A 14018-nucleotide genomic window follows, 5' to 3' on the forward strand; every position below is an offset into this window, starting at 1 on the left:
TGTCTGTCTGTCCGTATGAACGCTGAGATCTCGGAAACTATAAAAGCTAGAAGATTGGCATTTTTCATGCAGATTCTAGGAGTTCCTACGCAGCGCAAGTTTGTGCCACGCCCCCTTTAACGCCCACAATCGCTTATATACGATTTTAAAAATTTAAATATTTCGGAAAAGTAAAAATGCAGTTTTATTGTGTTTATCAATACCTATCGAAATGACATTAACATTTTTCAAATCGGACCATTCGTTAAAAAGTTATGCGTGATCAAAGTTTCTATCTCCATCTCCCTCGCACTCCCTTTACCTGAGTAACGGGTATCTGATAGTCGGGGCACCCGACTATAGCGTTCTCTCTTGTTTAAAATAAAATTTAAAATAGACTGCGAGTTCTTACGCTTTTTTTTGCGATTGCGGATGAAAAAACATTTGCACTAACGGCAAACAATAAGTTTATATTTTTTCGGGATCGCTGTTTACAAAAAAATATATCGCCTTTCCAAAAAAGAAAGCAATGAGCGCTTGAGTTACCATATCGGTACCACCGCCTAAACCTCTCCGTACTACCCCATATCTGGATGATGACCGGCAGCTAGCCGTTTGAATTTGGCAAGACTGCACCGTCAGCAGTAGGCAGGATGTGCGACTCAACACTAGCTCAAACTTAGAAACCAAAAACTACTTGTTAGCATTTTAGCACTAACACAAATGTAATTGTACACATAAAATATTTCTGGGCTGAGATTCCATTTAGACCAATACATAACAATAAATATATTCATAATTTGACTGCAGAAAGATAAGGTTATTAATTCGGAACTGAAATCGAACTAACATTAAAAATTACAATGGTAAGTATCACAGACTAGAACTTGTTAGTTAACTCTTGCAAATTTTGTGTTCAAATGAAGACTGTACCAGGATTATTTTATATTTTTTTTGTTATATTATTTATATATTGTCGATTTTGTTTTTATCAATTCAGCATTAAATTAGTTTATTAATATAGAATAGTTTTTTTTTGTATGTGTAAAGCCTTGCCAGTCACAAAAAACATAAAACTATTCTGTCACTTCTGGCGTGTAGTGATGGATCCATGATGCGTCAACAGTCACGAAGTACAATTGAGCATTGCGCTAATGTATAAACAGAGAAGCGAAGTATTGTTGAGTACTGCATTCTTAGAGATCCCATTGAAAATCCACATGATTTCCGTTTAAGACATATTTTTTATGGCCTAGGCACTACTGGTTTGCAAACTACTCCCGTTTTTACCCATTCTGAGTAATTTGCGAAAATTGCATTGAATGTTGCCACTTATGTTCCTTTGAGGTGAGCTCCTACATTTCAAGCTTAAGCAAAGTCATTCCGTTCTTTTCATCCTTAAATTAAAAATTCACCTCTTGTTAAATAAATAAATAAGTAAATATTTTTCAATCTATTAACCTTTCCGTAGCTCCATCGCATTAGAAACAAAAACTAAATAGTCTTGGCCTTCCAAATCTGTGATATAAATTTTAGTTTGATCAACTCACCAGAGACGCATATGGATCGTTAAGTCTATATTCTAGTGTGAGGTTTTGTAAAGTTTTGAAAAGAGTAGCATGGTCAAAAGTACACGGATCGGTGCTTATAAAATCTTCCATTCCATGTTTCCGTGCTTTGTCTGCGTCTGAAATGAAAAACAATAATATATAGAAAAGATAACAGGAAGGGAAGCAATGTTTATATACCCTTGTAGTTATTACAAAACAACTATTTCGATTTCTATATAAACAAGAAAGGAAAGCTAACTTCGGGCGGAGCCGAAGTTGATATACCCTTGCAGAATACTCTGTAAATTATATTCTCCAAAATTATTCATATGATGCATTCTTAATACTCATAAAAAGTCCCAACTTCCTAACTTTAAAAACACCAAAGTTATGACATTTCCAATCGTTCAGTTATATGGCAGCTATAAGATATAGTCGGCCGATCCTTATGAAATTTGGTAGGTCGGATTGATTGATAAAACCCATAGAAAATCCCAACCCTCTAACTTAACAAACACCAAAGTTATGGCATTTCCGATCAATCAGTTATATGGCGGCTATAGGATATAGTCGGCCTAGTTTCAATTCGATATCTTTAAAACTGAGAGACTAGTTCGCGTAGAAACAGACAGACGGACAGACAGACAGACAGACGGACAGACAGACAGACAGACGGACAGACGGACATGCATATATCAACTCAGGAGGTGATCCTGATCAAGAATATATATGCTTTATAGGGTCGGAGATGTCTCCTTCACTGCGTTGCACACTTTTGACCAAAATTATAATACCCTCTGCAAGGGTATAAAAACAATGAAGCTATGTATTTTACCCTGCATTTTGCCATCGTTTCTATGGCAAAAAAAAACTAAAAGCGTAATTCGGATATAGTAAGTAATTACTATATCTCAAAGGAATATTTTGATAAACAGAAAAACAACAAAATACAAATTTTATTTCATCTTTTTTTTTCATTTTTCGATTTTCCTATGGAAGTTATATGATACTAGCTGTACCCGGCGCGACTTCGTTCGCTTAAAATTAGTTTTGAGTACGGTTGTCAAGACTTTCCCATTTCCACACCACCCCTGAGGTAGAGAAATTGGTGCTTTTTTTTTAATGTGGTAACTCTAATTAGACCTATTCCACTGAAACTTTCTAGGTTTAATAATGTTAATTAATATGATTACTTTAAAACCTCTGTGTAAACAACATTTTTAGAAGATCCTTCAGGAGCGAGAATAATAAGGCTACTGGCAGAGCTAACTCTAGAGCATGTGACATAAAATTGTCCATGAGAGAAGCAATCTTCTCTAAGATCTAGTCCAGCCAGCTTCAAAGTCTGCCCCTGCGATTTATTTATAGTTATTGCAAAGAAAACTTTTAGAGGGAATTGTAGCCTTTTAAACTTAAACGGCAGACTGGATGGTATTAATGGGATCCTGGGTATAAACACTGTTTCCCCCTTCGCGCACCCCGTAAATACTGTTGCTTCGATTACATTCTTATGAAGACCTTTTATCTGCAATCGTGTCCCATTGCATAACTTTGGGGGACTTAAATTTCGCAATAACATTACGGGTGCTCCAATCCTAAGAGACAGATTATGCTGAGGAATTCCTGGAGAATTCAAAGAATTTAAAAATTCAATAGGGTAATGAACTGCATTATCAGCATCATGAACAGAGTCGACCGATTTATAGGAGACTTCTAAACCATCAACAATAAGTTTGTCAAGAAGGTTTTACCTGTCCCTCCAGGTGCAACCAAAAAAAATGTTTTTTGAAAACCTTGGTGTAAACAACCATTGTAGAAGATCCTTCAAGAGAGAGAATCAGAAGGATACTGGCAGAGCTATATAATAAATGAAAGTGATCCAAGTAAAAGTCGTGAGCTTGTATACTTTTTATCAGTTACAATGTTATCAATGCAATTTTAATTTGCGCACAAATATGTATACTTGTTTGTAAATTGGAATTTGTTGTTTTCAAATTTCTTGTTTTGAATGAAACGAAAACCTTTGTACACACAGTAAAAGATTGGCATCCAATACAAAAACAGCAAAGTAACGTATTATTTTCAGATTCCACATTTGATCGATAAACGGGTATAATAAATCATTTTATTTGTATTTAAGCACATTATCTACTTTCGAATAGAAACATACACACATTGTATGTATGTACATGTATTGTACATATAAGCAAATCAAAACATATCCAAATATACATATGTACATACGTATTTGGTCAAAAGTTCGAATCTTAAGATTTATATTTAACTTGGAAACATTTTGGCTTTGCTTACAGAATTTGTAGTAATTTTCTATTTTCTTCCATGGTGGAAATTAAATAAGGCTCTTACTTCTGCTACAAAATGAAAAATAAAACCTAAGCATTTGATCCACAGGACTGACTATTGATCGAAAATCATATTGATCGGAGCAGCAGTTTAAGTTTTTAAAATCCTAAACAAATTTAACTTAAATTGCCTCTTTCCCCTCCCCCTTTCCCTGCAGCACTACCCCTCCCCCTCATCAGTTTTCTTGGCTGTTGCTCTCTCGGCCGTCGCTCTCTTGGCTTCTGGGTTTCGTTCTCTCGACAGGCTCCCGCAAAATACAACGCAATGACTTAGAAAATCTAAATAAATTCGTTAAAAATACTTAAAAAAATGTTAAAAACTTGAAAAATTAAACTTAAGCATTTGGGCCATAGAATAACTATTGAGCGAAAAATCATCTTGATCGGAGCAGCGGTTTAGATTTTTTAAATCGAAAAGTTAATTTTAAATGTAGCCCCCAAATTATGGGGGATATCAAAATTTCTTTTAGATTTCTAATTAGGCCTTTTCAAAACCTAAAATTCGGAAAAAACCAAATATCGAAATTCCAACCAGTTTAGAAGTTAAGCTTAAATACATCAACTTTTTTTGCTCAGAATAATGGATGTTGGAGCTGTTTGGGGCCACTGGGGGGACATATCGGATCTTAGTGGGCGCCCACGCCCCCAATGGAATACTGTGAAAAAATTTGGCTGCTCTTGCTCTTACGGTTTGGGCTGTGGCCGTATCCCCTTAAAAATCGGTCTTTCATTTTATAATCTTTAGGGATGAAAGTAATCCAAGTAAAAGTCGTGAGCTTGTATACTTTTTATCAGTTACAATGTTATCAATGCAATTTTAATTTGCGCACAAATATGTATACTTGTTTGTAAATTGGAATTTGTTGTTTTCAAATTTCTTGTTTTGAATGAAACGAAAACCTTTGTACACACAGTAAAAGATTGGCATCCAATACAAAAACAGCAAAGTAACGTATTATTTTCAGATTCCACATTTGATCGATAAACGGGTATAATAAATCATTTTATTTGTATTTAAGCACATTATCTACTTTCGAATAGAAACATACACACATTGTATGTATGTACATGTATTGTACATATAAGCAAATCAAAACATATCCAAATATACATATGTACATACGTATTTGGTCAAAAGTTCGAATCTTAAGATTAATATTTAACTTGGAAACATTTTGGCTTTGCTTACAGAATTTGTAGTAATTTTCTATTTTCTTCCATGGTGGAAATTAAACAAGGCTCTTACTTCTGCTACAAAATGAAAAATAAAACCTAAGCATTTGATCCACAGGACTGACTATTGATCGAAAATTATATTGATCGGAGCAGCAGTTTAAGTTTTTAAAATCCTAAACAAATTTAACTTAAATTGCCTCTTTCCCCTCCCCTTTCCATGCAGCACTACCCCTCCCCCTCATCAGTTTTCTTGGCTGTTGCTCTCTCGGCCGTCGCTCTCTTGGCTTCTGGGTTTCGTTCTCTCGACAGGCTCCCGCAAAATACAACGCAATGACTTAGAAAATCTAAATAAATTCGTTAAAAATACTTAAAAAAATGTTAAAAACTTGAAATATTAAACTTAAGCATTTGGGCCATAGAATAACTATTGAGCGAAAAATCATCTTGATCGGAGCAGCGGTTTAGATTTTTGAAATCGAAAAGTTAATTTTAAATGTAGCCCCCAAATTATGGGGGATATCAAAATTTCTTTTAGATTTCTAATTAGGCCTTTTCAAAACCTAAAATTCGGAAAAACCAAATATCGAAATTCCAACCAGTTTAGAAGTTAAGCTTAAATACATCAACTTTTTTTTGCTCAGAATAATGGATGTTGGAGCTGTTTGGGGCCACTGGGGGGACATATCGGATCTTAGTGGGCGCCCACGCCCCCAATGGAATACTGTGAAAAAATTTGGCTGCTCTTGCTCTTACGGTTTGGGCTGTGGCCGTATCCCCTTAAAAATCGGTCTTTCATTTTATAATCTTTAGGGATAGATGTCCGACCTTAATTTAATTAAAGCCGAAATTCCAAATCCCATATCCAAATCGCTGACTATGAGATACTCAGTTAACCAATTTCAAAATACATTAAATGTGCCAGGTAATATCACCTTTGGCAAAGAATCGGGGCTTAGGTGTCGTCATTTGCCGAATTGCAGTGTCAACAATAAAAGCAAAGAACAGTCATTAGGTTCCGCTCTCAATTATGTAAGCTCAGTTTTTGGCGGCATAATTAATACTCAATTTAAAAGTTTAAAAAACCCGCGCTTGTTTAACTAAAATCGACATGTTCAACCTCAAATTTCTAGCTTAGAAACAACGAAGTTATAATTTTATTTCCCTTTTTTTTCGATTGTTCTTATATATGATTTTTATAAATCTAAACCGGTCGGACAGACGGACAGACATGGCTAGATCGACTAGCCCGTTCAAGAATATATATACTTTGTTAGGTTGGAAATGTTCCCATGGCTGTGTTGCAAAATTAGAATATGCTCTGCAAGGGTATAAATAAAGACTGGACATTTTGGCGGACCACAAAACAGAAGATTGATAAACGACGAAGATTTTATTAGTTTTATGATGAACGAAACCGAATTTCAATCTTTGAATTCACTTAAAAGTTTAATTATAAATATTCTTCGAAATAAGAAAGCTTCAAATTATAGTGAAATAGCTTAAAAATAAAAATCTTTACAGTTATTTATACAAATTTTCGTATAGCCTTAAAGTTTACAGGGAAGAGCAAAGAGATCATTCATCAGAACTTTAAAAATAAGGAAGAAAGACGTCCGTCGCTCTCTTGGCTTCTGGGTTTCGTTCTCTCGACAGGCTCCCGCAAAATACAACGCAATGACTTAGAAAATCTAAATAAATTCGTTAAAAATACTTAAAAAAATGTTAAAAACTTGAAAAATTAAACTTAAGCATTTGGGCCATAGAATAACTATTGAGCGAAAAATCATCTTGATCGGAGCAGCGGTTTAGATTTTTGAAATCGAAAAGTTAATTTTAAATGTAGCCCCCAAATTATGGGGGATATCAAAATTTCTTTTAGATTTCTAATTAGGCCTTTTCAAAACCTAAAAATCGGAAAAACCAAATATCGAAATTCCAACCAGTTTAGAAGTTAAGCTTAAATACATCAACTTTTTTTTGCTCAGAATAATGGATGTTGGAGCTGTTTGGGGCCACTGGGGGGACATATCGGATCTTAGTGGGCGCCCACGCCCCAAATGGAATACTGTGAAAAAATTTGGCTGCTCTTGCTCTTACGGTTTGGGCTGTGGCCGTATCCCCTTAAAAATCGGTCTTTCATTTTATAATCTTTAGGGATAGATGTCCGACCTTAATTTAATTAAAGCCGAAATTCCAAATCCCATATCCAAATCGCTGACTATGAGATACTCAGTTAACCAATTTCAAAATACATTAAATGTGCCAGGTAATATCACCTTTGGCAAAAAATCGGGGCTTAGGTGTCGTCATTTGCCGAATTGCAGTGTCAACAATAAAAGCAAAGAACAGTCATTAGGTTCCGCTCTCAATTATGTAAGCTCAGTTTTTGGCGGCTTAATTAATACTCAATTTAAAAGTTTAAAAAACCCGCGCTTGTTTAACTAAAATCGACATGTTCAACCTCAAATTTCTAGCTTAGAAACAACGAAGTTATAATTTTATTTCCCTTTTTTTCGATTGTTCTTATATATGATTTTTATAAATCTAAACCGGTCGGACAGACGGACAGACATGGCTAGATCGACTAGCCCGTTCAAGAATATATATACTTTGTTAGGTTGGAAATGTTCCCATGGCTGTGTTGCAAAATTAGAATATGCTCTGCAAGGGTATAATTAAAGACTGGACATTTTGGCGGACCACAAAACAGAAGATTGATAAACGACGAAGATTTTATTAGTTTTATGATGAACGAAACCGAATTTCAATCTTTGAATTCACTTAAAAGGTTAATTATAAATATTCTTCGAAATAAGAAAGCTTCAAATTATAGTGAAATAGCTTAAAAATAAAAATCTTTACAGTTATTTATACAAATTTTCGTATAGCCTTAAAGTTTACAGGGAAGAGCAAAGAGATCATTCATCAGAACTTTAAAAATAAGGAAGAAAGACGTCCGTCAAGATGAAATGAAAATATGAAAATATATTTCTACAGGGGCATAACAAACACAGCGCCACGATTAACATTCTGTAAATTTAAGTCAAATCTAATGTAAGCGCGGAAGAGCAGCTCTTTTTGCTTTTGTCGGTCTCGCTAACAACTTGAAACTTAAAACTTGATTACTGAATATTAAAACACATGTTTTACGAAAATACTACGAGTTAAAAACAACACAAAACGAGACTCAGAACATAATCAATTGTCCCAAGGATGATGAAAACTTGGCAGTTATCACATACACACACTATCACACGCATACGCTTTTGTAAGCATCAAATCGAAAGTATACATTCTCCACAATTTTTGAGTTTTTCCGGCTTTTTAAATTTTATTTTTTATTTTTTTTCCAATATATTTCGGTTGCCCTTCGGCAACCGTCTTCAGGGCAAATATTTTTACACGTCTGCACCGACGGACGTGGAGATTAATACTAATATTAAAGATAATCCCCTATTCTCGGCGTTGCCAAGCTCCTCGTAATATAATACATATTCTTCATCGGCCAATGGAATATTAGGCATGGGAAAATATGAAGATGCTAGCCGGCCAAATAGATAACACGAATTTGTATGATTAATTTTATAAAGTTAAGCACAGCGTATTAAAATTATCACCGTAGCGAATCTTATTACTCCGGAGGAGGAACCGTTTCGTGCTAAACATCATACGGTATAATATTAATACGCTCAAATCAAATCAATGCAGAACGAGGGATGATTGGGATCTTTTATCTATCTTAAACTTTCATTGCGTGTACCATATCCGAAGCATTTTAAAAGAAATTTCCTAAAATAGATTCAAGCTTTTCAGAACACTCTTCTAGCAACACAGACTCCCAGCTCACATCGCTAGCTACAACGTCACCCGTGCAGTTAACCAAGCTGCCTGTACCAACGTATAGCGGAAAGTTTGCGGATTGGCCAGCATTTTACGACGCCTTTTCTCAACTAATTCACGACAACACGGCCCCGTCCGAAATCCAGAAGTTCCACTTTCTCAAGCAAGCTATTCCGTCCAGGGGCGCAGCCGTGTTTCGTACGGCACGATTCGCGATAAGATAGACGCGAGATAAGAAAATAAAGGTAAAGGTCCGGGGAAAAAAAGTAATAGTTAGATCAATCTTGTGCCAATGAAGCAAGTACTAATCGATTTAAAATTAGGGGAATATAATTTTTAGTTAATCTACTTGGCACAGAAAAGTTTAGCCGACTTAACAAGACGGACTAGCGAAATAAATAAAGGTTTAGTCAAATAAGGATCATCGAATTTTTTTGACAACCTTTTAATAAATCCAAGCACTCCTCTGTCTTTATTAACCATGGACGAAATGTGATTAGAAAATTTTAGTTTAGGGTCCAAGAGAACGCCAAGATCGTTTACAAGAGTTATTCTATCCAAAGAGCTTCCACTTAATGTGTAAGTCGCGTAGATCGGATTGACCCGATAAAAAGTCATCAGCTTGCACTTGGACGCGTTTAAATTTAGTAAATTATCTCGGCACCAGTTTTGAAAATTATCTAGATCGGATTGCAAGTCTAAATGGCAGGAAATGTCTTTATACTGCAGGCACATCTTAACATCATCTGCGTACATAAGTACGCGAGAATGACTTATAATTGAGGGAAGATCGTTAATAAATAATGTAAAAAGTAACGGACCCAGATGGCTCCCTTGTGGGACACCGGAGGTAACACGGAGAACTTCAGAAATTGAATTTTTAAAAAGGACCCTTTGTGACCTGCCATTCAGATAACTTGAAATACATTTAAGCAGATCAACTGGAAAACCTAACATGTCAAGTTTTTGAATAAGAAGTAAGTGATTTACAGAGTCAAATGCTTTACTAAAGTCAGTGTAAATGACGTCTGTTTGAAAACTATTAATGAAGCCTTTTATCACAAATGTAGTGAGCTCTAGAAGGTTTGTGACTGTGGATCTACGTTTAATAAATCCGTGTTGACACGGAGAAATGATTGATCTGCAAAGGTGCTGCAAATTAGGAGTAATAATTTTTTCAAAAAGCTTAGGAATAGCTGACAACTTAGAAATACCTCTGTAGTTACTGGCTTCTAACTTGTTACCTTTTTTGAGAAGAGGAATAACAAATGATCCCTTCCAAATATTTGGGAATTGGGAGGTTTCTAGAGATAAGGTAAGGGCCTTAGCGCAATACCTAAGCACGCACCCAGGAATACCATCGGGCCCTGGCGAATAAACAGGCTTAATACGAAGAAGATCCAAATGAAGAGAGCTTTCTGTTAAAGTGGGACAGAATATGAGGTTTGACTTGGACATGGTGTAAGAATAAGGCTGTGATGAGTAATCTAAAGTAGACTAAGTCGTTTGAAAAAATTGGGCAAATAAATCGGCTATTGCCTGATCTGCGGTTGCCGTCATGTTTTTGAACGACAGCGAGGAAGGAAAAGAATTAGATTTACGCTTGGTGTTAACGAAATTTTAAAACTGTTTCGGGTCCTGAGAGAACTGGACCTTACAACGGTTTAAGTAACTATTATAACACTGAGCATTAAGCACGGTAAATCTTGACCGAGCACTTAAATATCTAGTAAAAACAGATTGAGAACCGGTATTTTTATATTTCCTAAAAAGTCTGGACTTTACATTTCTTAAGTGTGTCACCTCTTTGCTAAAGGTAATTTATTGGAAATTGACGGATAGTACCACGGAACACAGGAATTAAAAAATGAGTTTATTGCAGTGTAGAAAACATTAACTGCATCGGACATATTATTGCATAGGTAAAGATCAGACCAATTAAAGCCAGAAATAAAATTATTTAGCCTCAGAAAGTCTGCCTTGCGAAAACAATGTATTCGTTTGGATTTTTCTGATTTTTCTTCTATAACTCTTCCCGTATCAAATGAAAGTTCGATTGTAGGGTGATATGGATCTTCAGGTTGCGTGAGTGGTGCTACTCTGGACAGAAACACACCTTCAGGATTTGATACAAAACACAAATCAAGACCTAATGAATTTCGAACATGGTTTACTTGAGATAGAGATATGTCAAGAAGGCCGTCAATAAAATCATGCTGTGCTATAGGTAGTAAGACATTCGATCCATCCTCAGTGGACCAAGTAACTCCAGGTATACTAAAATCACCTAGAACTACCAACTGATCCCTGTCGGAAAGCTTATTTGCAACGGACTTAATAAGGGAAAGGTGATTTAAATAATCAGGAAGTTCAGACAACGGCGGAATATATGAGCAAGTTATGTATATAAAGTTACCAGGAAGCGATAACTTTACACAAATAAATTCAATGGTATTGAATTCATCAAAAAATAGCTCCTCAGACGGGAGGTTTGAATCAACTCCAATTAAGACTTCACCTCCCCGTCTAGAGGGACGGTCATACCTATATATTGTGTACTTACCTGGAAAAACTTCGGAGCTAAAGATCTCCGGCTTTAACCAGGTTTCTGTGAACACAATAATATGAGATGCAAAGGAAAGGCTATCGGAATACAATTTAGTGAGTTTGCTACGCAAACCTCTTGCGTTCTGCTGGGAAAGAAGGAGGTTAGAAGTTAGTTTTTTGAAATTGGTACACTGGTTTGGCCTCGACTAGGAAGTTTTACTCCCACGGGCCCCTTCTTCTTTATCTTAGCTTCGAACTCTTTTACAACCATATTATCCGGCCAAAAGTCGCCCGAGCATATGGCTTCAAAAAGCTCGTTAGGGACAGTTATCTTGAAAGATGAAATGTCTCTAGCATAAGAAAACTTAAACTTTTCCACCTTCACACTATTACAATCGGCTTTAGTTTTGTCTTGTATATAAGACAATACATCAGAAGATGTTTGATCAGGGGAAAGCCGAGAAACGAAAATTTGTTTCTTTAGTGGAACCACTGAAAGGGATTTTGGTGGAGCAGACATTGTTTCTGCAAAACCAACTTGAGCCGGTTGTCCGGACTCAGTAGTCCCTTGTGGTGGTGATGCTACATTCTGAGAGATAGGTGGATCCACTAATTGTGAAACCACTACGGACAAATCTGAATTCTTAGAAGTCCCTGGTTGCATGCATTCTGTTACGGATGGTTCGGATACCGAATCTTTTTTAGCTGCTGATTTTAGCAACATTTGAGGGTTTGCTGAAATCAGCTGCTGATCCGCCGGAATGCTCTGTTGTTCTTTTGATTTCGATTGCGGGGTGTTCCCCTTTTGCTCCTTACCACCAGCGGCCTTAAACTGCGAGTCCAGCCCAGAGAGGAGATCATCAGCTCGGCGAAAACTATCTCTAGCAACTCCGAAACAGCTAATCAGCCCCATCAGGCCGCCTTTAGTTTGGCGCATGAACGATTTCATCTCGTTCGCAACCTCGACACAAGCGTCACAACAAAACTGCAAATTTGGCCCCTTTGAAAGGTCATCACTTGTCCGGCCAGTAAAACCGGCGCACTTGGTGTGCACCATATTTTCACACAGCCAGCAAGTCATATTAGACTGGTCAGCCCTGATTACGAGGCTGCATTTTTTGCAGAAGCAGACTAAATTTTTATTATTCATTTTATTTATTGGAACCACTGTACCAAGAAAACGAATTGAAATTTATAAGCGAGCAGTTATACGTACCGCAAGAGCGCAGAAACTGCACGCTTAGAACTTTCAAAGCAAAGAGAGCAAGAGAGCGGGAGCGTAAATTAGTTAAAGTGCATGCACAAAAGAGAAACGGCGGGGATATAAGAAAAGAAAACACAGATAAGAATTACGAAAACTAAAACAATTTATTAGTATTACTACAAGTGCACTCGCGAAGCGAACGGAGTTTAAATTTATGTTTGAATAACCGGAAGAAAATTAAAATTGTGTTGATAAAACCCACCGATGGGAATAAACAAAACAAAATACAAAATTCGAAGCGCAGAAAAAAACACGACCGTTCACTTTGAAAGTCAAAGACGGTTATAGGTAGTGATCAGTTAGTTGTGCACCACCTTATCAACAAGCTTCTCGCTACCACTCTGCAAACGTGGGAGCACAGCCTTGGCAATTCTGTCAAGATCCCAACTTTCTCGCAACTTGAATCTTTCCTCAACAGCAGGCTTGATATTTTGGAAAATCGATGCTCACCGGTACCCGTCCGGCACACAACGCCGCACCAAGCACCTCGTTTATCGACATCGAGACCAGCCAACAGCACCGTCCACAGAGGAAACAGCTTCCACACCACGACTGAAAGTGCACCTACAATACGCTGCTTGCATTGTGGAGGCCCTTCACAAGGACTCTGTTGTAGACCGAAAGCCTTAACTGCCTCAGCAATGCTCACACACTGTCCCAGTGTCCAAGCAGCCGAAATTGTATGCAATGGGTACAGAGACATCGCACTCTGTTACATTTTCCTCATTCTCAAACCGTTGCGACACGACTCTTTCATCGGTCAACTCTTTAGCCGATCCAGACCATAGATCTCGTTTGAATCCCTATAGTCCCTATCGTCTGTTGTGACACGCACGGGTCATTTCGCAGCCACAATTTCGCCTAATTTCAATCGCCGACAACTATGTTTCTCGCTACTGCACTTGTCAGATTACACAACGAAGCAACTGGTCAATCAACTATCATCCGTGCTTTAGTGGACTGTGGATCGGAGGCCACGCATATTATCGAACGCGCCGTGCAGGCACAGGTTCTGAAGTCAATTTCATAAACGAGGAAACATTAAACTTGGCAGGTCTCATGTACAACAATAAGTTAGTGTACGATTCCAGAAGTCAGAAAAAAGATTCATTATACTGTGTTTGCAACTATAAAATCGCGTACCTGTCCCTTTGAATGGTTTTCAACGTTGTCAATAATCAAAACAATTTGTGCGAAACAGCCTGACTTTCCAAAATGGAAATTACCAGAAGGCTTGATTCTAGCAGACCATCAATTTCATGTTTCGTTAAAAATAGATCTTTTTATCAATACGGAACG

At 36.9% G+C, this 14018-nt stretch overlaps 1 protein-coding gene across 6 annotated transcripts in view; it reads right to left on the bottom strand.

The window, feature by feature from the left end:
* Nucleotides 1-14018, bottom strand: part of LOC108053732 (calcium-dependent secretion activator) — a 210273-nt gene that overhangs the window by 78550 nt on the left and 117705 nt on the right. For all 6 annotated transcript variants that reach the window (XR_006417674.1, XM_044460648.1, XM_044460652.1 and 3 more), the window contains one exon: nt 1530-1666. Coding sequence is in view for 5 of the 6 variants with exons in the window: in XM_044460648.1 (XP_044316583.1) it covers nt 1530-1666 (137 nt within the window). In the remaining variant the exon portion in view is untranslated. The remainder of the gene's footprint in view (nt 1-1529; nt 1667-14018) is intronic.

Source organism: Drosophila rhopaloa, unplaced genomic scaffold (genome assembly GCF_018152115.1).
Source record: "Drosophila rhopaloa isolate 14029-0021.01 unplaced genomic scaffold, ASM1815211v1 contig_203, whole genome shotgun sequence".
NCBI classification, from domain to species: domain Eukaryota; kingdom Metazoa; phylum Arthropoda; class Insecta; order Diptera; family Drosophilidae; genus Drosophila; species Drosophila rhopaloa.